The sequence below is a fragment of the Sprattus sprattus genome, assembly GCF_963457725.1.
Source record: "Sprattus sprattus genome assembly, chromosome: 1".
NCBI classification, from domain to species: domain Eukaryota; kingdom Metazoa; phylum Chordata; class Actinopteri; order Clupeiformes; family Clupeidae; genus Sprattus; species Sprattus sprattus.
In genome coordinates, this window is record NC_137920.1 from 45149919 (window position 1) to 45174625 (window position 24707).

The 24707-nt window shown below is 40.3% G+C and overlaps 1 protein-coding gene across 1 annotated transcript in view; it reads left to right on the forward strand.

Moving 5' to 3' along the window:
- The window catches only part of bbof1a (basal body orientation factor 1a), a gene marked incomplete at its 5' end in the record, with an annotated part of 77142 nt that overhangs the window by 49545 nt on the left and 2890 nt on the right, over positions 1–24707 (forward strand). The window contains 4 exons of the mRNA XM_080844529.1: positions 8676–9028; positions 10817–10957; positions 11764–11868; positions 20509–20568. Of these exons, the coding sequence (XP_080700655.1) occupies positions 8676–9028; positions 10817–10957; positions 11764–11868; positions 20509–20568 (659 nt within the window). The remainder of the gene's footprint in view (positions 1–8675; positions 9029–10816; positions 10958–11763; positions 11869–20508; positions 20569–24707) is intronic.

The following is a 24707-nucleotide window of genomic DNA, read 5'->3' on the forward strand; positions in this document are numbered from 1 at the left end:
GTGCCTCTGCCGCGTCCTTAACAAAGTTCATATTCACACATTAACATGAGTTTACGTTATACACTTCCAACTGCTAAGATGCTAGCATAGTTCATAGCTAGGTTAACTGGCATGAGACATTGCATGTTTAATGCCTCTTGTGGATGTTCGTGCTAAGTAGCATCCTTTTAAATACAGTCGGGTGGGAAAACACAACACCGGTTTCTTTCTCGGTATGGAAGACTGAGTGTGAGTGAACATTTGTTATATATCTCATGTTGTTTTTACCTGATACACTAATGGTATTTGAATGTGAAAGAGAGAGAGAGAGCCTCATTCACGCTTTACCTGTCAGAGTTTCTCTGTACATTACTAGCTACGGTTAATAATCTCAATGTTTGCTGAAAGTATCTGTAATCTAATTACGTCTTTTGTTTCTGTAACTGTACCGGAATACAGTTACCTTTTTTTTGTATCCTAATTATGTAACATCGTTCCATGTATTCCGTTACTCCCCAAGCCTGGTAATATGACACAAGTGAGAGTGGAGTTGGTAAAATATATCCCAATGGCTGTCATTCAGCTGTCAGGACAAGGCTGAAAACTGTCAAATGTAACGTTTAGAATTCGTTTTCTGCCATTCTGCTCTCTATCACTTTGAATGAATGGAATGTTGACATTGAGAATGAAATGCTCAAAGTCACTTGAACGCGGAGTGATAACTAGCGTCAGAGTGGGGTTGTGCCAGGATATCTCCACTCATGGAATGCCTGCTGTCCAATCAAAAGTTCATACTTTCTTCAACCGACCTGAAATATTATTTTTAAAATCTATACCAAAGTTGAATCAAAATCTATAGTTCAAATGTCGAATACAGAATGTCTGAGACTTATTGTTTATTTTTACTAATCTAACAAGTTTGAGGTTTGTAATGGATTGTTTTCTTTCTTACAATATAATTTAGTTCACAGAAAACACAGAGACACGACATGCCAGAAATGTTTTTTAGCAGAAGATGTTTATCAAACTGTGAGTGGGGCTATTGGTAGTCTCTCTCTTGGTAGAGCAAGAGTGAAACCCCCAATACAGGAATCAGTAAGCTTTTATGCAGTGTTTCTCATGTTAAGAGTAACACAATCTCGAACTTTCATAACAAATCATATTCATTCTTGTCACTTGCTGCTGAGGTACGTGGATGAAATATTGATACCTTTACAACCCCAAATCAAAATAGTTGAGACGGTATGTTAAATTCAAATTAAAACTGAAAACAGTGATTTGACCATTCTCTTTGACCTGTATTACATTGAAATCAATACAATTGCACATTATTTGATGTTTTAACTCATGAATTATTATTGTATTTTCACTTGTGGCGGTGGCCAGCCACCGACACAAGTACTTAACCTTTAAGAACGTGGGTTTTAAATTTTTCCAACGTACTCAGCTAGGTGAGTTTTTTTTTGGCTCCTTCACAAATGTTCTACAGAATGTTCTACAGGAACATTCTACAGTCATTGTCAAGGCTGCAAGGGAATTGTAAATGTTTGCCTGATCTGATGTGCTACCTTCACGTTTTTATCAGCAGTGCATTCGCTAAAATATTTTACTAATATCAGACTAAATCAACAAGTGGTTCTTTCTCAATCATGTGACGTCATCGTAACAACGTAGGCCAACTGGTACGTGCACGTTTGAAACGATGACAACGTCGTGGCAGTCTGAGCCAGCCACACACGTGGATTTCCTCGTCCGTGAGTTGGCGTCTTTTTGGTCTTCCGGACATGTCCACTTTCTATAATTTAATCTATGTTGTTTTATTAATTACTTTAGATAACGTTTGCGTAGCTACTCTGTTCGTGTTTATTCTGTTTCATGAATAAATGAATGAGATGCCGGGTATGTGACAGTCGCTGTGCTTCAAACTGTGGATGCGCTCATATTGCACAAATAAAGTTGCAATTATAATGGGACAAGTTGTAAGGTGTCTGCGTAGTTATTGTGCATGAATGATACGGAGGATGTAGGGAGTAAAGTTTACTGAACTGTCAGTTGGGAGCCGCTCAGAGTGAGGTAGCTTGTGGATTTAGCACTACATCTGATTCAGAGCACGCGAAATTCAGAGCTCATCTTAGGGCGTACTTAGCAGCTATTCTACGTACCACATTTGGCTGAAATGTTTAATCCTACGAACCCTCGTTGGATGTAGGATTTCCCTTGATGCTAAGTAATGTAACACAAATCAGTCGTTTCACTGTTTTATTGTGCTTGGTAATGACGGACTACCAGTACTGTGGTAAGACACTGGCTATGAAACTAGCGAACTCCCTCGAGGTAAAGCACTTGCCATGCATAGTCGAGTATCACACAAGCATTAGTTTGTGTAACTTTTGTAGTCATTAATGCTAATGCTAATTCACAACAATGTGTCTTGTCAACTCACTCGCATCACTAGTTGACGGCTGGTTGAATAAATCCGTAATTCTAGTACATTTTGATGCACTCTCCTCCAGCATCCGCCTCTTTTTCAGTCTGCCCTTTTCGGCCCCTCCTTTCTCTTATGTCCCTCCATCAGGTCAGCTTCACCTGCTGTCTCTCCCTGATAGCCGCTAATTTATCTCCCTACGTTCACTTGATAAAGGCAGAACAATACGCATTTCCCATGAGGCCTTGCTCCGACCATTGTACGTTAATTTATGAGCAAAAAAAACTAATTAAATCGCTGGCCAATTTATATTTGTGGTCATGAAAGTAACGTAGCGTCTGAATAAAAAGAATTACATCAATATAGGAGGCTAAACAAAAACAGTAGGCTAGATTAATGAGAGTGAGTTCAACACCCACCATGAGTGAAATATAGAGAGACAAAAAGCGGTTTAAATATTGGTTGGACCATTACGATGAGCAACTCTCGGAGAACTTGGAGCTTTTCACGCGGCCAAGAGTTGACGTACATGTCAACACTATGGGCTGCTTATGAATTCAACACGGTTGCGAAGGCCGGCTTGCAGGCTGCTTCACGTAAGTTCTTTGGCCGACCAAAAAGTCACAGTGCTCCGGATGGCCACTCCGCCACTGACCCATAGTGCTAGCCCACACACAGTCATTGTTGCGCACCCATTGGAATACTCGTGTAGCTACATTCTAAACACACTGGTGTGACCGTACGCTTTTACGGAAAATCAGCGGCCGTCACACCAGTGTGTCCGTACGTTCTTAAAGGTTAAAGTAATCATGGTGTTCATGTGTTTCTTTTAATGACACCAGTCAATATAACCTGAACACTTAGAACATCAGAACATTTCTTCTTATGCTTTTGTCACTGCAGTGTATCTTAAAATTCCTGATTTTGTGGGAGCTTTTCCAAAACGTTGCGATGAAAGTTGATGTTTTTTTAGGTGTTTGTTGCGATGAAATTGCCGGAGCAAGTGAAAGTTGCGATAAAAAGTTTAGAATTTTCCTCTTTGTAATTATAATTGAGTTATTTGTTGAAAAATAACTCATTACTAAACAAATATTCATTCATCAAGAACAAAACCATTGAGAAATGTTCCTTTAAATAATGTTACCAATATGCCACACAAAAGATTACCAGGATTACAAAAATTTAGCAAAATAGGCTTTAAGCTTGATTTATACTTATAGGCCGTAAGGTGAACACGGTTTTCGTTTCAGCCCGTTCCACTCACTGGCATCTTCACCATCTTTAGCTTATAAAAAAGAACGAGTCGTGGTTAGTTACCAAAAAAAAGTTTGTCACTGATTTTCCAGTCGATTGTCTATATGGCTTTGTTTTATGCAGAACTAGAGACTTCAGAGCGTAATAAGATTTTTGTCGGGAGCCGTGCCACGGTTCGACACGTGATCATGCTACACCAATGAGAAGGCTGCATTTGTCAACAGAATGGAAAAATGGCGGCTCCCGTGTGGTTAGAAACATCGTTAAAGATAGAGGAAAACATCCGAACATCCTCAAAAGTGGGCTAAATTAATTCTAATTAGTGCTGTATAGATAGCCGCGTCCAAGAATAACAATGAGGCAAATATACGATAATGTTATTTTTATGTTAAGTCATTTACATCAAGTTTGACATACATGGGAATACCCATTACTGACGATCTTACATGGACTGTGAACACCCACCGAAGAAATCAAGGCAAAGACTGTACTTCCTACGTCAGCTGAGGTGATCTTAACTATGAGAAATCATAGGCTTAGCCTTAGATGATACATAAACAATTCCATGCAACTTGTAAGAAGTCATGAGCATTTCTTAGAAATCACAAAGAAATGAGGACATCGTCTGACAGATGAACAAAGACAAGAATTATGACTGGATGTCACTTCCACCAGCTCCAAAGGTGATCCTTGAGCTGGTTCACTGCCCCTGCAAAAACTATGTTTGCCTGCGAGTTTAACTAACTTTGACACTATGGATTTAAGAAAATGGGCAAAAACTTAAGGTGGCAACAACCACACACACACTCCACATACAAACACACACACCCCACATACAGTAGGCTACACACACATTTCACTCCACATCGACACATAGCCTACACACGCACACACACACTCACAGGTGAGATTTCATTCACAACAATAAACCCTCATTCCCCTATAACATTACAGCTCCACTCCCAGATTCTCTCTCTCCCACACACACACACACACACATACTTACAGAAATACAATAATCATCCCAACTTTAGAAATCCAGCGAGGGGGTTGACTTTTCCTCATTGATCTGGAGCACTCACACCTAATTGTAAGCCCTGTCAGACCCTCGTTTGTAATTGTGATTAACATTAAATAAGGGTTAAATACATTATATCAATAAGACACAGCTCAAAATACAGTAGTAATAAGGATGATAAGTGCAACGGCCCAGTGGTTGAGAAACACTGCACTAGGACATCAAGCCTGAAATGCCATCAGCGGTTGCACAGTGAAGAAAAGCCACGTAAATGCTTGAATTCTGAAGTGTGAAGTTTGCCCTTCTCAAATGCATATGTTGATACTCATGCCAATGTGGAAAAACTTCTAAACAAGCTGGGTCTTTAAAACGTCACCTGATAGTACATGGCAGGGAAGGTCCACATAAATGTGCCTGACCTTTTATATGTTTACAATATGTAAAGGCATTTTCACTGGCATTTTCATATGCAAAAACATACTATGTGGGAAAACATTTACAAGGTCTTCAACTCTGTTTGTGTGTGTGTGTGTGTGGAAGAGAAGACTGGAGAGAAGCCTCGTGAAGGTGCCCAGTGTGTGCACACTCACACTCACACACATGCACATCCTCATTAGGCTGTAAGGTGAACCGTTTCCGTTTCAACCCGCTACACTGTCTGGCATCTACAGATGTGGCAGTCATTGCTGTAAGTGTGCAGACAGATTTGCCATGCACTTTATATGTTTTCACAGGGACTGGCAACAGGACATGTATCATTGACATTACCAAGGTGTCATCAGCTCTTGGAACCAGTGTGTGTTCAGCCTTGATCGGAATTCAAACATTCTCTGGGTGTGACTCCACAGTGCCTTTTATGGCAAAGGAAAAAGAAAGACATTTTCTGTTGCATGTGAGAAAGATGAGTACCTAAAGGCTTTTAAAAGTTTAGGTACTAACATAAACTTGGAGCAGTCAACATTTGCATTTCTTTGCCATGTATGCCACTTATATGATCAGTCGGCTGCTGATAATGTAAATTAAGCTAGGTTCAAGGCTTTCTGTATGACATCATCAGCCTTGCCAGAATCATCCATTCCCCCTACCACTGATGCCTTCCATCAGCACTGCAAAAGGGCAAACTACCAGGCTGCAATAATGAGGTCCTGTCTCAAACATAATATAAGTGCTCCATCACCTGCTGGATATGGTTGGCAAATAGAGGATGGGAACTTGCACGTCACCTGGATGACTAGAAATCCGGCCCCTGACAGTGTTTTGCATGTGATACACTGTGGCTGCAAAGGTGCCTGTGAGACAGACAGATGGTTTTCTGCAGGATTGTGTTAATAATAATAATAATAATAATAATAACTTAGATTTATATAGCGCCTTTCAAGTAACCCAAGGTCGCTTTACAAAATGAGATGGGGCAGAGGAATAGGGGGAGAAGAGAAGAGGGGAGAGTGATTAGGGACCATAGGCCTCAGAGAATAGGTGTGTTTTGAGGTGCTTTTTGAACGTAGCCAGTGTGGGGGCTTGGCGGATATGGAGAGGCAGACTGTTCCAAAGGGTGGGGGCAGCAACACAGAAGGCTCTGTCACCAAAAGTCCGTAGCCTGGACCGGGGGATGACAAGTGAGTCCATGCCAGAGGACCTCAGGGACCTTGAATAGGGGGGATGTTGGATGAGATCACAGAGGTACTGGGGAGCAAGAGCATGGATGGATTTTTATGTGAGGAGTAGGATTTTGTAGGTGATGCGTGACTTTACTGGGAGCCAGTGAAGTTTCTTGAGTGTAGGGGTAATGTGTTGCCACCGCTTTGTGTGTGTGAGGATCCTGGCAGCCGAATTTTGGACCCGCTGTAGTTTTTGCAGTGCATTTGTGGGGAGACCATAAAGCACACCATTACAGTAGTCCAGGCGGGAGGTGATGAAGGCATGAATTAGAGTCTCCGCAACAGTGTCTGACAACGAGGGCCGGAGTCTGCAGATGTTTTTGAGGTGGAAGAAAGCAGATTTGGTGGTTTTACTGATGTGGGCTTGGAGTGAGAGTTTGCAGTCCAGGATAACACCCAAGTTCCAAGTGTTGCGTGTAGTTGACCTATGTCGTTGCTGTAGGAACTGGAAGATAACTGTCCTGACACTGACACTAACAGTGAGGACTGAGCGTCCCTAATCTGTTATTTCTTATTCAGTTTTGTACAGTTTTATATATCATATTTCATGTTTCATGAAGAGTGTTTTATGGTTCATTAGTGTTGTTTTCATTTGTGGAAGAATGAATGAATGAATGAATGAACAAACAGATGGACATTGGTATTTACAATTACTGCCTTTTATTGATACATGGAGGTTTATTTGTCACATACATAAAAATACTACTGTTTTTTCTGTGCGAGTGTGAAGAAAGAAAGATCAAGAAATATTTTTCATAAATAGCAAGAGCTAGGGAGTTTAAAGAGCAGTGTGTGAAAAAAGGTGTAATTGATGTTTTATAGTCATTGTGTGTGTTCAGGATAAGGAATGCTTGAGGAAAGAAGCTCCTCCTCAGTCTCTCTGTTCTGGTCTTGTAGCAGCAGAGACGTTTGCCTGACCTCAAGTCCATGGTCAGGATGTTAGGAATCCTTTACAATACCTTGGTCGCTGGTAGGTAGGTATTTTCTTGTAGGTCTCCTGCAGAATATGGAGAGATGCTCTGATGATTCGGTGCTGCAGTCACAGGCTGTACAGTTCACCAAGTGATGCTGTCAGGACACACAGCTGATGGTGCTGAACTTCCTCAGATGTAGGAAGTACAGTCTTTGCCTTGATTTCTTCGGTGGGTGTTCACAGTCCATGTAAGATCGTCAGTAATGGGTATTCCCATGTATGTCAAACTTGATGTAAATGACTTAACATAAAAATAACATTATCGTATATTCGCCTCATTGTTATTCTTGGAAGCGGCTATCTATACAGCACTAATTAGAATTAATTTAGCCCACTTTTGAGGATGTTCGGATGTTTTCCTCTATCTTTAACGATGTTTCTAACCACACGGGAGCCGCCATTTTTCCATTCTGTTGACAAATGCAGCCTTCTCATTGGTGTAGCATGATCACGTGTCGAACCGTGGCACGGCTCCCGACAAAAATCTTATTACGCTCTGAAGTCTCTAGTTCTGCATAAAACAAAGCCATATAGACAATCGACTGGAAAATCAGCGACGAACTTTTTTTTGGTAACTAACCACGACTCGTTCTTTTTTATAAGCTAAAGATTGTGTAGATGCCAGTGAGTGGAACGGGTTTCATTTTCTAAAGGACTTTTCGTGCTTCACCTTTGGCCTATTATGCACAACGAAGTTCACCTGTTGGCATTACAAAAGGACCATCAGAAAGACTGAATAAAATGTTATGAATGTCTCAGCCTTCACATATGACGGAAAAAAACAGCCTGTGTCACTGTGATCTGTCTCGTCATCTGACGACCTGCCTGCGTTGATGCCATTCTCATTCCATGCTTATCTATCTGTTTTGCTATCCTTGTTTATTTTTTTATCCGTATAGGTGTTAATTTTAATATATTATTTTAAAGTCGTCCAATTTCAAGTTATCCATCATTCAGCACTAGCTGCAAACATATCTTCAAACTGAAAGTAATGTTAAATCTCCATGGCAATAGCTCTCAAGGGTTTGGGAAATAATCGGATTAATGGTTTCCTTCATTATTCACAGCAAAATAAATAATGTTCATTACATTTCATAGATTTATTATCAGACTCCATGTGAAAAGGGCACGCACAACTTGCGGAAAATGATAAAAAATGGACGGCAGATCTATTTCTGAATTTTCGGTGTGGGCATACGTTATTTTTCCACGTCTGGTGTAGCCATTATTCTGTTCTGTCCTCAGAATAGTGACTGTTTCTTTTCCAGTGGCTCACTACAGAATGCTTTTCTAATCATTTTATTTACCAAAGAAAACCTCACGGAAAGTAATGTTTTATGCTTTCAATTTCTGACTCAAATCTTCTAGGATACAAGTGAGCTGATGATGAAGCAGAACATTTGTAAGATGGCAGCCCAGAAGAAGGAGATTTTGGAACTGAGGAGTAAGGTAGAGGTGTTGGAGCGGGCACTTAACATCATGTCAGTGCAGTTTGAGCGTGAAAAGAGAGAGATCCAGGAGCAAGCTCTTGACAGCACACAGACCAACTGTGCGGAGCTAGTGAAGCTGCAGAAGCTGTTGGCACTGCGTGAACGGGAAATCACTCGAGTCAAGCGTCTAGCTGACACAATTCTGGAGCAGCGAACTGAACTGGAACTCTTCTTCCATGGGGCCCTGGAGCAGGTGAAACAAGAGATTATGTCCAACCGCTTGCAATACAGGTAATGAAAAAAAAATGTTTTTCTTGTATATTTTGTACATACATTCATTGACAAAAATATTGGCACCTTGGCACTTCTGTCAGATAATGCACAACTTTCACAACACAAAAAAGCAGAGAAGAAAGGCCAAATCTGACATGATTCTACATAGAACTTCAAAAATGGACTGGTCAAAATGATTGGCACCTTTTCAAAATTGTAAGAAATAAGTGTATGTAATGCTCCTTTAATTTGTATTTAAACTCACCTGTGGCAAGTCTTTGTCTGAGGATTTGAGAACCAAAACTGGAAAAGCATGGATAATCTCAAACAAAGTACAACAGTGTCAGCTTGCACTATCCGTCGCAATCTGAATGAAATGGGGAGCTATGGTAGGAGACCCAGGAGGACCCCACTGCTGACACAGAGACATAAAAAGCCAGATTGGAGTTTGCCAAAACTTACCTGGGGGAGCCAAAATCATTCTTGGAGAACGTCCTGTGGACAGATGAGACCAAAGTAGAGCTTTTTGGTAAAGCAGTTTACAGAAAACGAAATGAGGCCTACAAAGAAAAGAACACGGTCCCTACAGTCAAACATGGTGGAGGTTCACAGATGTTTTGGGGTTGCTTTGCTGCTTTTGGCACTGGATGCCTTGACTGTGCATGGCATCATGAAATCTGAAGACTACCAAAGAATTTTGGGGCGTAACAGAGATAATTTCGAAACACTGTTAATGACTTAAGAATGTATTGTATCAATAATTACCTATGGATCATGTGCTAATGTTAGCAAGAACATGGATTTTCTGTGTTTCTGTGTGTGTTTAACTTAGATTATTACGTGCCACTTAATCTTAATATGTGAACATGAGAGCATGTTTGGACCAGAGGTGATAAGGAGGGTCGAACTGTGCTGCTTTCGACCTTGTGTACATTTTTGTATGGCAGGAAGCATAGAAAGACTACCTCGGACATCAGAGACCCACCACGTGGTTACCCCTGCTGACAAATTGTTTGGGCTCCAATGAATGCTAAACTTCTATCTATATAAACCTGTGTGATGTGTTAAATATTGCTTTTCTCTCCTCTGCTGCAGTCTGGGAGTAAGCCTCTCTGAGAGAGGGCCTCTGCCTCTCTCTGGCCTGCCAGACATGGTGAGCCTGATTGTAATTGTTAAATAAATATACTTATATGGAACCCCGGAGTCTTAAGTTAAGTTCATTTTCACCTATCAGGGCGCAAGCAGGGTCCAATGTCAGAAAGTTGGGTCTCTGTCAGAGGTCATGGGTCCTCCAGCAGGACATTGGCCCAAAGCACAATTCAAAAAGTACCCAGAAATGGTTTAAGACAAAAAACTGGAGAGTTCTGTAGTGGCCGGCAATGAGTCCAGATCTAAATCCCATAGAACACCTGTGGCACGATCTCAAAACAGCAGGTGGGAAAAGGCACCCTTCAAATGTGAGAGACCTGGAGCAGTTTGCAAAAGTAAAGTGGTCCAAAATTCCAGTAGAGAGATGTAAAATACTCATTCATGGCAACCGAAGCAATAGATTATTTATATATATTTTTTATTCTGTGCTACCAAATATTAAGTTGAGGGTGCCAATAATTTTGTACAGTCCATTTTGGAGTTTTGTGTGGAATCATGTCAGATTTGGCAAACAAAATAAATATACATGTGAAAACCAAAGCATTTGTAATTTTCTGGGAGAAGCCTTTTCAAGGGTGCCAATATTTGTGTCCATGACTGTACATGAGTAGATACAGAAGGGAAAACTTCACTTAGTTATTGTCCGAGTGTCTCTAGACAGGAAGCGCTGGAGGCGTACCACAGGAGGATGAGTGATGCACGGGCAGGAGGACAGGAGTACCCCCGCATACGCACCTTTCATAGGAAGGCCTATAGCACCAATAGTGTCTTTACTGACCTGGCGGAGGCAGAGAAATGGTGAGTGAAAGCAGATTGAGAAGGTGATTTGAAGGTAATTTGTGGGTTGTTTTGAGTGAGTTGTAACCCACTTATTACCAATCTGTAAAGGGCTACTGTTTTTACTTTATTTGTATCTGTAGATTTGGACATGAGCGTCTGCTAAATACCTTAACTACAAGTATGACTATATAACTAATAAGCAATGGACTTTTTGCACACCTTTTTCGTGCAGGTTGGTGTTGAATTTGACTTTAGGATTTGAGAATATTTTTTAGAAAGCTACATTCTGTAGCCTACCTGTGAGGTTTCTGACTATCTATGTCATTGTTATTGTGTTGTCAATTGATTTAATACATAAAGAAAGCTTATCCTGTCCACTCTCATGTTGATAAGAGTATTAACACATGAAACATTTGCAATATGATACATTTTGAATGGGTGAAAATGTTCAATTACTTTGCATTTAATCTGTGTAATTTATCATGATCAAATCATTTTATGAATTCTGAATTGATATCCCTTTGTCATTTTTCAAAGCTTAACTTCTTTTCCACAATCTACACATATTGAATTTTTTTAATGCAAGGAATGGGTATGAATTCACATCTTTGTCATTTGAATGCTTCACATTTGTTTAAAACCACAACATATGCAACACTTACATTACTTAAGGTTTCAATTTGAAAGGTTTTGAGAATATGTTCTCAAATAGAAAATAAAATTTGATATGAATACACATATAAAATGTGCCTAATTAATAATCATGTAAATTTCCTTTAATTCAACATTGCACAGAAGCCTGTTTTGGTTTTAATATGTTGAAGGACCAACATGCCGAGCACCCAAGTGGACCTGGCTGAGCTGACCTGGGAACAGAAGGAGAAAGTGCTTCGGTTGATGTTTGCCAAAATGAATGGCCTGAAATGCAGGTAATTAAAATCTTTTTTAAATCAAAAATGAAAAAAGGCCCCTAACTGAGAGTATCCTCACAAAGGATTTTCAATTTGCAACTGATGGGGGATTTTCCATTTCCTGACTATTAACGGTAGTATACACATTGATTTGGACTATTAACGGTAATTTATACATTGGTTTGGACTATTAACGTAGTTTATACATTGATTTGGACTATTAAGGTAAGTTTATACATTGATTTGGACTATTAACGCTAGTTTATACATTGATTTTGCGACATATCTGCAGCCATGCGGTAAATACTCCAGTGCATCCTATACACAGGAATGCATTTCTTTCCACCTGGTAGTTAGTAACGTGCACAGTAACTCTGCCAGATAAAGGTCTCTCTCTCTCACGTATGGAAAACAACATCAGATTTAATTTTAAGTTCCATTTTTCAAAATAAGCTCACCAATAAAAGACAGTCTAGGGTTCAAAGTGATCACAACCACTTGCGGGTGATGTTAAATTAAGAGATAAATAATGGGACATCAACGGAGCAAAGGCTTATTTGGATATCAATGACAATGAATTAATCACATTAATTAAATGGTTGCAATTCCCACCCAGAACATTATTGTTCATGGAAGTAGGTAGCCACACAAGAAATTAACTATTAGATGTAAACGTTCAGCATCCAGTCCCACACCACACCATAACACTAAATAAATGCTCAAGAAATGGTTTTCACTGTGAGTGGGATTGGGGTATTTCTATATATAAATAAGTATTTGACCCCCTGCCGATTTCCCAAGTTTGGCCACTTGCAAAGTAATCTGTGATCTATAATTGTAATGGTAGGTCTATTTTAACAGTGAGAAACAGAATATCAACAAAAACATCCAGAAAACTGCATTTTTATAACAGTTATGAATTTATTTGCATTTGTTGCAGCAAAAAAGTATTTGAACCCCTACCAAACAGATAATCATTCGGGCTCCCACAGACCAGTTATGTGCCCGGGAGGCACACAGATTAGTCCTCATTAGGCCTAACAAGGTACACCTGATCTCAACTGGTGATGTGTACAAAATAAACCTGTCCAAGGTCCCCCTGCTCAAGGAAGCACATGTACAAGGCCGTCTGAATTTTGCCAATGAACCCTTGAAGGATTCTAAGGAGGATTGGGAGACAGGATGTGGTCAGATGAGACCAAAATCAAGCTCTTTGGCATCAACTCGACTTGCTGCATTTGAAGGGGGTAGAATGCTAAATATGACCCCAAGAACATAATCCCCACCGTCAAGCATGGAGGTGGAAACATTATGCTTTGGGGCTGTGTCTCTGCCAAGGGTACAGGACGACTCCACCGCATCGAGGGGACTATGGATGGGGCCATGTACCGTGGAATATTGGGCTTAACACTTCCAACCCCAAGGGCTTTTATTTTACTCTGTTAGGTAGTTTGCCATGCCTGATGTTTTTGTATATTTCATCTAACTAAATACCATGAGGCAAAAGTGGCATTTATGATTATATTCTAGAACAACTCAGCAATAATACAATGAGAGTAAAAGGAATGTAGGAAAACAAAATATTGTATTAAAATGAAATATAAAGACACTAAAATGAAATCTAGTTTTAGAGGTGCTCAGACTTTGTACAAAAACACATTGTAAATATTTGGGAAGTTTTTTTTTTTTACTCTGAACCTTGTAAACAAAGGTGTTTGCTCCAAAAAGTGAGTTTAGCATTCAAAAAGTGTGTGTGGTTTCTATACTAATTATAAGTAATATAGAAAGTGACACTTTTCTTCACTGAGACCTAAATGCATATTGATGAGAGAGGTGTGAACATTCTGGGACACCTTGGTCAAAGACAATGGCCAGCACGTAATGGCCCTTGAATGTCTTTGTGGCCCTCTCCCCCCTACAGGTTTTCTTGACAAATCATGACCCAATAGTAATCACTGAATTACCATTCCCTTATCATATGAATGGTTGTCATTTGCTAATGGGCGGGTCGTAGACTCCTGAAACCTCACTCACAGACTGAAATGTGCAAAGAATTAGTTATACTCTCCTTACAAAGTGATTATTTATATTTTAGTTTCAAACTGTAAATATTTTAAAAGAAAAGGGTTTAAGGTTGCTGTAGGTGTTAGTTTCATGTTTGTAGGACAAAAACTCACAGAAAATTTTAAATCAATTAATCAAAATACAACAAAGTGCCCCACGGGGCAGCTTGGGGCTAGAAGGGTTAAACCTCAATCCCTAATTCCCTCCCATTGAAAACGAAACCTTAAGGATTTGGAGATGATCTGCAAAGAGGAGTGGACCAAAATCCCTCCTGAGATGAGAAGAACTAGAAGAACAGTCTGATGTCTGTGCTTGCCAACAAAGTTTCTGCAGCAAGTACTAAGTCATGTTTTGTTAGGGGTTCAACTACTTTTTGCCACAACAAATGCAAATCAATTCATAACTGTTATAAAATGCCGTTTTCTGGATGTTTTTGTTGATATTCTGTCTCTCACTGTTAAAATAGACCTTCCATTCCAATTGTAGATCACACATTTCTTTGTGGGCAAACGGCAGGGGTTCAAATATTTATTTTCCCCACTGTATGTTTGCGGGGAGGGGGTGTAGGTGTAGCATTTTTACTTTAAAAGCCCATCCCTACTTCATACAATGTTTAAGTAGCTTTCGCACCAAAACTACATGGCATGACGTAACGTTTAATAAGCGTAATACTCCGTTAATACACTGGTGCGGTCAATACACAAGTTTCGTTCTACCGTATTTTCCGGACTATAAGTTGCACTAAAAAGCCTTTAATTTTCTCAAAAAACAACAGTGCGCCTTATAATCCATAATATAAATAGATATATAAATAGATTAATTCTGGTTGTGCTTACTGACCTCAAAGCGATTTTGTGTGGTACACGGCGCTCTGTCAAAATGTTTTAGTACGACTTTGTTAAACTACAAAGCTGCACCGCTTGCAGCATTACGGCTACCATATTTTATATAAACCCTCGAACAGTACATTGCTTCCGACCACTGTTGCTCTCTTTGCTGGTGGCTCGGTGTTGGAAGTGCCTGCTCCAGCAAGCTTGAAATGACATCTAGAGTAATTTCGTATGGAGTAATGCTGGGAGCGTTGCTCTCTATCAATTAAATAGGGAATGTATTTAATGTATTTTGGATTTCAACTGAAACGTGTTTTCGGTTTTGTCCCGTTGTGTAGACCAACACGCAAAATTAGCTGATACACAAGGTCTTGTCTATTAACACCCAATCGTGATTTACCTGTGGTCAGGGCTCGAAATTGGCACCCGCCAAGCGCCAATGGCGTGTAGATTTTTGGGCTGGCGACTAAATTGTCTCCGATGCTCCGCCACTTGGCGAGTGACAATGCGGAGCAAATCTCCCGACTATTGCGCCCGTCATGGTTAAAAATAGCTTGCAACGCCAACAAGAACAGTGGGAGAAGTGAAAGGGTAATATAAAGTTCTTAGAATTTTAATACAACAATAACAATTTGCACACGAATACAATGTTCTAATATTTTGCCAGCGAATACAAAGTTGTAATACTTTGAGCTTATAAAGTTCTAATATTTTGAGCACGAATCAAAAGTTGAAACCGACTTAGTTGACCACACGCAAGTTAACGCAGTTAAACGAAAGCTAAAATAATGTGCCGATTCATTGACGTTGCATCACCTCAAGCAAAGGTGCAGAGAACATCTAGGGAGGAAGAAACAACAGCCACAACAGCAGCTACAGCTACACCAAGAGCATGTTGCAGTAGGTGGCTCATTACAAATAATGGGGAGCCGAAATACGTTGACGGTGGTAGTATAAGCTTAGTAGAAGAGCAATGGCTGAATAAGCTTATCGCCGACCAGTGGGCCCTCGCACGCCCCCTTCAGTGAAGCAGAGGTACTGCTTGCCTTCCCTCTGTTTTTTCAATGCGGTTTTTTGTCAGATCAGTAAGACTATAGTATAATAAGCTTTTGAATATCTATGCTGTAGTGTTAGTTGGACAATATTTATCTATCATGTAGGTGTCATTTAAAAGCTTAATTTAGATTTTTTTTTTAGTAGACCTAATTCAGCGCTTCTTATGAGGTTAAATTAATTCATTTGAAGTACATTTTTAATAGCCAACTCTTGAATGTGCTTTTAAAAAAAAGGTCATGCAAAAGTTAATTAAATAATGAATGTATCGTGAAGGAGGGCCTTTAAGGATTCCCGGGTACAGCATGTAGGCCGCAAGGTGAAGCACGAAAAGTGCTTTAGAAAATGAATCCCGTTCCACTCACTGGCATCTACACAATCTTTAGCTTATAAAAAAGAACGAGTCGTGGTTAGTTACCAAAAAAAAGTTCGTCGCTGATTTTCCAGTCGATTGTCTATATGGCTTTGTTTTATGCAGAACTAGAGACTTCAGAGCGTAATAAGATTTTTGTCGGGAGCCGTGCCACGGTTCGACACGTGATCATGCTACACCAATGAGAAGGCTGCTTTTTGACAACAGAATGGAAAAATGGCGGCTCCCGTGCGGTTAGAAACATCGTTAAAGATAGAGGAAAACACTTGAACATCCTCAAAATTGGGCTAAATTAATTCTAATTAATGCTGTATACATAGCCGCGTCCAAGAAGAACAATGAGGCAAATATACGATAAGGTTATTTTTATGTTAAGTCATTTAGATCAAGTTTGACATACATGGGCATACACATTACTGACGATCTTACATGGACTGTGAACACCCAGCACACCGAAGAAATCAAGGCAAAGACTGTACTTCCTACGTCAGCTAAGGTGATCTTAACTATGAGAAATCATAGGCTTAGATGATACACAAACAATTCCATGCAACATTGTAAGAAGTCATCACAGAAATACAATAATCATCCCAACTTTAGAAATCCAGCGAGGGGGTTGACTTTTCCTCATTGATCTGGAGCACTCACACCTAATTGTAAGCCCTGTCAGACCCTCGTTTGTAATTGTGATTAACATTAAATAAGGGTTAAATACATTATATCAGTAAGACACAGCACAAAATACAGTAGTAATAAGGATAAGTGCAACGGCCCAGTGGTTGAGAAACACTAGGACATCAAGTCTGAAATGCCATCAGCGGTTGCACAGTGAAGAAAAGCCATGTAAATGCTTGAATTCTGAAGTTTGAAGTTTGCCCTTCTCAAATGCATGTGTTGATACTCATGCCAATGTGGAAAAACTTCTAAACAAGCTGGGTCTTTAAAACATCACCTGATAGTACATGGCAGGGAAGGTCCACATAAATGTGCCTGACCTTTTATATGTTTACAATATGTAAAGGCATTTTCACTGGCATTTTCATATGCAAAAACATACTATGTGGGAAAACATTTACAAGGTCTTCAACTCTGTTTGTGTGTGTGTGTGTGTGTGTGGAAGAGAAGACTGGAGAGAAGCCTCGTGAAGGTGCCCAGTGTGTGCACACTCACACTCACACACATGCACATCCTCATATAGGCTGTAAGGTGAACCCTGTTTCCGTTTCAACCCGCTACACTGTCTGACATCTACAGATGTGGCAGTCATTGCTGTAAGTGTGCAGACAGATTTGCCATGCACTTTATATGTTTTCACAGGGACTGGCAACAGGACATGTATCATTGACATTACCAAGGTGTCATCAGCTCTTGGAACCAGTGTGTTTTCAGCCTTGATCGGAATTCAAAAATTTTCTGGGTGTGACTCCACAAGTGCCTTTAATGGAAAAGGAGAAAAAAAAGACATTTTCTGTTGCATGTGAGAAAGATGAGTACCTAAAGGCTTTTAAAAGTTTAGGTACTAACTTAAACTTGGAGCAGTCAACATTTGCATTTCTTTGCCAGTATGTATGCCACTTATATGATCAGTCGGCTGCTGATAATGTAAATAAAGCTAGGTTCAAGGCTTTCTGTATGACATCATCAGCCTTGCCAGAATTATCCATTCCCCCTACCACTGATGCCCTCCATCAGCACTGCAAAAGGGCAAACTACCAGGCTGCAATAATGAGGTCCTGTCTCAAAGATAATATAAGTGCTCCATCACCTGCTGGATATGGTTGGCAAATAGAGAATGGGAACTTGCACGTCACCTGGATGACTAGAAATCCGGCCCCTGACAGTGTTTTGCATGTGATACACTGTGGCTGCAAAGGTGCCTGTGAGACAGACAGATGTTTTTCTGCAGGATTGTGTTGCATAGTTGACCTATGTCGTTGCTGTAGGAACTGGAAGATAACTGTCCTGACACTGACACTAACAGTGAGGACTGAGTGTCCCTAATCTGTTATTTCTTATTCAGTTTTGTACAGTTTTATATATCATATTTCATGTTTCATGAAGAGTGTTTTTATGGTTCATTAGTGTTGTTTTCATTTGTGGAAGAATGAATGAATGAATGAACAAACAGATGGTCATTGGTATTTACAATTACTGCCTTTTATTGATACATGGAGGTTTATTTGTCACATACATAAAAATACTACTGTTTTTTCTGTGCGAGTGTGAAGAAAGAAAGATCAAGAAATATTTTTCATAAATAGCAAGAGGGAGTTTAAAGAGTAGTGTGTGAAAAAAGGTGTAATTGATGTTTTATAGTCATTGTGTGTGTTCAGGATAAGGAATGCTTGAGGAAAGAAGCTCCTCCTCAGTCTCTCTGTTCTGGTCTTGTAGCAGCAGAGACGTTTGCCTGACCTCAGTGTTTTGAAAAGTCCATGGTCAGGATGTTAGGAATCCTTTACAATACCTTGGGCGCTGGTAGGTAGGTCTTTTCTTGTAGGTCTCCTGCAGAATATGGAGAGATGCTCTGATGATTCGGTGCTGCAGTCACAGGCTGTACAGTTCCCATACCAAGTGATGCTGTCAGGACACACAGCTGATGGTGCTTAACTTCCTCAGCTGATGTAGGAAGTACAGTCTTTGCCTTGATTTCTTCGGTGGGTGTTCACAGTCCATGTAAGATCCACAGTAATGGGTATTCCCATGTATGTTAAACTTGATGTCAATGACTTAACATAAAAATAACATTATCGTATATTTGCCTCATTGTTATTCTTGGACGCGGCTATCTATACAGCACTAATTAGAATTAATTTAGCCCACTTTTGAGGATGTTCGGATGTTTTCCTCTATCTTTAACGATGTTTCTAACCACACGGGAGCCGCCATTTTTCCATTCTGTTGACAAATGCAGCCTTCTCATTGGTGTAGCATGATCACGTGTCGAACCGTGGCACGGCTCCCGACAAAAATCTTATTACGCTCTGAAGTCTCTAGTTCTGCATGAAACAAAGCCATATAGACAATCGACTGGAAAATCAGCGACGAACTTTTTTTTGGTAACTAACCACGACTCGTTCTTTTTTATAAGCTAAAGATTGTGTAGATGCCAGTGAGTGGAACGGGCTGAAACGAAAACCGTGTTCACCTTACGGCCTAATGATACAAAAATTAGCAAAACATTACCGAAATGAACAAGTATGATATTTATCAGAATCCATAATCTCTCATGAACATCTTCTAACTCAGTCGTCAGCTGTCGTCCCTGTGATAAGGGGGTAAACCTCAATTTAAAGAGGGAGAGAGGTATCGTGTCGGTTGAAAACTGTATGACCCTCACAAGTTCTCTTCGTGAAATCGAATTCACTCAGTTTGTACACACAGAAATAAATGGCTGTCTAGTAAACTTAATTACGCTCTACAACTGTAATGTTTAGCACATACAATTTAAATACCCCTTTTGGGCAGGAGCGTATGTTGTTTAAAATCCGTTATCCTGGTTGACACCGAAATCAATATTAAGTAACGTGTACCAGCGCGTGGGTGTTCATAGGTCGCGGGTGCTAATAGGTCGGGCTACGATATGTGTTTCAATGGATTTTTGGTCTAGGCGTTAGCAGCACCCTCGAGAGCTTCAATACTCAGCAACATTTTGAGAGTTATTGTGAATACGCTAACGTTTGATTTAGCGGTATCAAACAGTTTATTTTTACATGTTACAACTGAACAAGGTTTTGGAGTTATTGTGAATATGCTCATTAACGTTTGAACAATGTTGAGAGTTATTGTGAACACGTTTAATAAAGTTGGACTGACTGACTGTTTTGTTTCGCTTAATGCGCCTTTAAGTCCGGTGGGCTTTATATATAAAAAAAGATCGAAAATAGACCATTCATTGACAATGCGCCTTATAATCCAGTGCGCCCTATAGTGAGGCAAATACGGTACATATAATTCTGTAATGCGGCTTATATGCGGTGCATTATTATATGCGCTTAGCTCAATGTGTTGCTTTGTCTAACTCAGAAAATATGCCAGTTTTCCATGGATGAAAAATAAAATAGTGAAAAATATTTCTCAAGGTCCTACTATATGACCAAACAGAAATACAGATACAAAGAAAAATACAGTCCTTTTACCGCTTACCCTCTTAACACCTTCTCATACCAGTGTCAGTTCATTATCAGTTTATTTTAAGAAATCATCGAAATAGTGCCTCTTTGTTATTTTTTTGTAATCGTAATCATAACAGAAAGACGTCCGTTGTTGTGAATCTTTCTGATGTACATGTTATGTATGTTTCCATTGATTTTGTATTGAACTGCTCCTGCACCTTAACAGGAAACCAACCCAGACGCTGAAAGCTTCAGGTGAACAGGGCCGAGGCACCAGTGCTCCAGGGTAAGAGTGTTAAACCTGATGAGTCACCCTGTGCTCCAGGGTAAGAGTGTTAAACCTGATGAGTCACCCTGTCACCCAGCGCTCCAGGGTAAGAGTGTTAAACCTGATGAGTCACCTTGTGCTCCAGGGTAAGAGTGTTAAACCTGATGAGTCACCCAGGGCTCCAGGGTAAGAGTGTTAAACCTGATGAGTCACCCTGTGCTCCAGGGTAAGAGTGTTAAACCTGATGAGTCACCCTGTCACCCAGCGCTCCAGGGTAAGAGTGTTAAACCTGATGAGTCACCCTGTGCTCCAGGGTAAGAGTGTTAAACCTGATGAGTCACCCTGTGCTCCAGGGTAACAGTGTTAAACCTGATGAGTCACCCTGTGCTCCAGGGTAAGAGTGTTAAACCTGATGAGTCACCCTGTGCTCCAGGGTAAGAGTGTTAAACCTGATGAGTCACCCTGTGCTCCAGGATAAGAGTGTTAAACCTGATGAGTCACTCTGTGCCAAGTCACCCAAAATCTGGAAACATTCCTGGATCATCAAATTATGTTGTTTAGAACGACACAAATATTGACAGCCTTCAAAATCAGAACCATGAAATGTATTAGAGCCTCACTCTCATGACCCCATACATTCATGGCTCCTGCACTGTCGTGCACAGGCACGTTAAACCTTGCAAATATCAACATTACAGCTGACACTGATAAAAGCTAGCTAACTGGTGTCTTTACACATTTAGCAGACGCTTTTGTCCAATGCGACGTACAATGGAGAGACAATCAAGCTAAGAGCAATAAAAAACCTGGTGTAACAATAAACACTACTTTACATAAGAAATTGAAAACAACATAGAAAGAAAAAGAAGTGGCGCTTCCGGTTGGTGAGCAGAATGGAGTAGTCGTGTTTCTTCAGGCTCCTGCCACACGGTTCCTTTAGTGGGACTGCAGACATTACCATGATGGGACGTGACGTAGTCACACATCCAAGTTCTAAACACTATTCATTCACGCCTGGAAGGCTGAGACACATCGATCATCTCCTGAGCCCCCCCCTCAGGAGTGCATAAAACCCACACCTGGCGTGTCTTCTTCCTCTTGGACAATTTGAGCGTAACAAAAGAACACACCCACTCCAAGAAGAATGGACACTGTACACGCAAACCTTGGAAATGTCTGCGGTCCCACTAAAGGAACCGAGGTTACGTAAGTAACCGAGACGTTCCTTGTAGTAGAACCTACGACATTACCATGATGGGGCCGTATCCCTTCACGTGTGAAAAATACAGTGTCAATCAACCTTAACCAGCTCCTCGTACTTCTGACCTCCCAAGAGGCTCTCATGACAGCTGACGGTTAACATTACGGGGCAATCCCTTCTTTACATAGGCTACAAGATCTCTGATCACCAGCCTACATGATTCCCCCTTATATCGGTTAATTTGCATTTATCATATAAAAGCTGATTAACACATGCATTACTATACCGTCCTTTCACGTAGCCCAGAGTGATCTCTGATCACCTGCCTACATGATTTTCTCATATAACGGTTCATCTGCATTAATATAAAAGCTAATGAACACATACATTATCAATAACCTTCTCACGCAGACTAAGCTCTGTCTACATGATTTCCCGATATATCGGAACGTCAGCATTTAACGTGTAAAAGCTGGCAACCTTTCATATTAATAACCATTCACAGGCTCTGGGGAGCTATTGAATTTTCAGCGTGTAAGGCTTCTTGCAAGAAAGAGGGAATAGACACATCTAACATATAGAATCTAATGAAAGTGTGGCGAGAATTCCAACTTGCAGCCTTACAAATATCCTCGACTGAGACGCCTTTCAATAAGGCCCAGGAGGAAGAGACTCCCCGAGTAGAGTGCGCACGCAACTTTACCGGTGGCTCTAAAGATAAACTCTTATTAGACAAAACTATAGCCTCCACAAACCAACGGGAAAGGCTAGGTTTTGAAAGAGGTCTGCCCCTCGCGTGTGCTCCAAAGCGAGAGAGTGCGCACAGGGCACAGCTTATTCAAGCGCTCCTCCTCCGCCGAAGCGAAAGGGGGAGGCGAAAATACTGCCAACTCAATTACTTGATTGTGAAATGGAGTTGACACCACCTTAGGCGTGTAAGCGGCATTCGGACGCATAACCACTTTGTCACCAGCAATCGCGAACTGTAGGCTCGATGCGCTGACTGACAGAGCTTGCAAATCACCCACGCATTTTGCTGACATCAAGCCAACGACAGCGAGGTTTTAAATGAAACAAGTTTCATGTCTACTGTCTCGAGGGGCTCGAACGGAGGACCTGTGAGAGTGCGTAAAACCACCAGCAGATCCCATGAGGGCAGGGTATAAAATTAACTTTTAGGCCTACCTGCCATTGGCATGTAAGGTGTAAAATGTACCGGCCAAAATATTTTTTTACCGGCCACTGAACTGCTCACAACACAAAATCATTAAAAAAGATGAGGCCTACAGAAATAATTGCTGATTGACCGTTGGTCTTAGTACTACTAAGTGGGGAACTATATGAAGGTTTCAGACACTGTTAAAAGAATCATATCGTTTATTAAACAAATTCATATCATATCTTATATACAGTGGAACGGTGCAGCTGCCCGTTACCTCAATGGTTATATGTTCCAAGAATAAAGATAAACACACTGGACAGCGCGGGGTACGAACACACCCTTTATTTACACACAAACAACATGGCCCGGTTTTACCGCGACCAGGACTACATTCGTGGAGGCACGCACCTTACTGTTACTGAAGCGCATTCCAGTCAACGCGTGGCAGCCCCTGTAACAGATAGGAACACAATTCAAAAAGTATTTGAGAGCTTACACCTGTGGCTTTCATGGGAATTTGAATTTGTATTTACAAATATTTACAATATTTACATACACATTCTCAAAAGTAAACAAAATATGTAAAAGTGCAGGATCAGCACAAAACAGTAGAAAAAAATTAAATAAGCTATATGACAAAGTATATAACAAAGTGAAATAAAGTATATAACTATATAATTATAAATATATAATTCTTATAGGGAAAGTTTTAACTTTTGAGTTGTTTACTTGTTTTATTATGAGCAGAAGGGAATACGATTAACATCTATTTTGTTGTCCGTGTAGTTTTTACATACCAGGGATATTTAATGCTCATTTGGACACTATGGATGGAGAATGGACCTGACAGTGTCAACCTCTGAGTTGTTTACTTGTTGTATTATGAGCAGAAGGGAATAAGATTTTGATCAACAATTATAACTATTTTGTTGTCCATGTAGTTTTTACATACCAGTGATATTTTTATGCTCATTTGGATACTATCACTGAGATACAGATGAACTAGTTTAGTGTCAAATAGTCCATTCAAAGGGAAAAAACAGGAATAATTCAAATAAAAAACAAAACAAATTTCAAGTACATCTTATTTATCAACTGATAAATACTGTATGCTGGGCTGAAATGGAAGGCAACCAAAGCATTCACTATAATAAAGTCAAACGAGGATTCAGTAGCATTAACTGATTATAAACAACATTCTATAGGGACTGATTATTGTTTTGAAATACTAGAATATATAGTAATGCAAAGAATAGAGAGATGTCGATATAATTCGCTCGTTCACACTCTTGCTCACTGGAGAAAGTTTTAACAACATAGCAAGCTAGCTTAGTGTTAATATAGCCCTCTATGATACCATATTCCCTTTCATTTACCTCGAGTAAACCTACATTTAAGCAAGTAATAATCGTTAACAACTACAGATAACCATATTCTGTAACTACCAGTACTCACAACTCACTCCTTGCCTAATTTACTTTGAGCTATAATCCTGGCTGTCGCGGAGGAGACGTTACTTAGCAAAGCGAGAAAGCCAACGATTTTTTTTTTAAGCTACTAATGGCAAAACATTTGAGGCACTATCACATGTCTATTCTGATGCATTTCATTGGCCCAGAGGCCGACAATTTGGGCAAAACCCCCCCTTATACCGGAAAACGACGTATATGCTTTCCCGGCCTTAAAGGTAGAATGACGCAACAGCGCTCCCGGCTTTAATGGTAGAACAGCGGTAATGCTTTCCCGGCTTAAATGGGTTAAGGGCAGAAAGTGCTACAGCGCCAGGAAAATCGT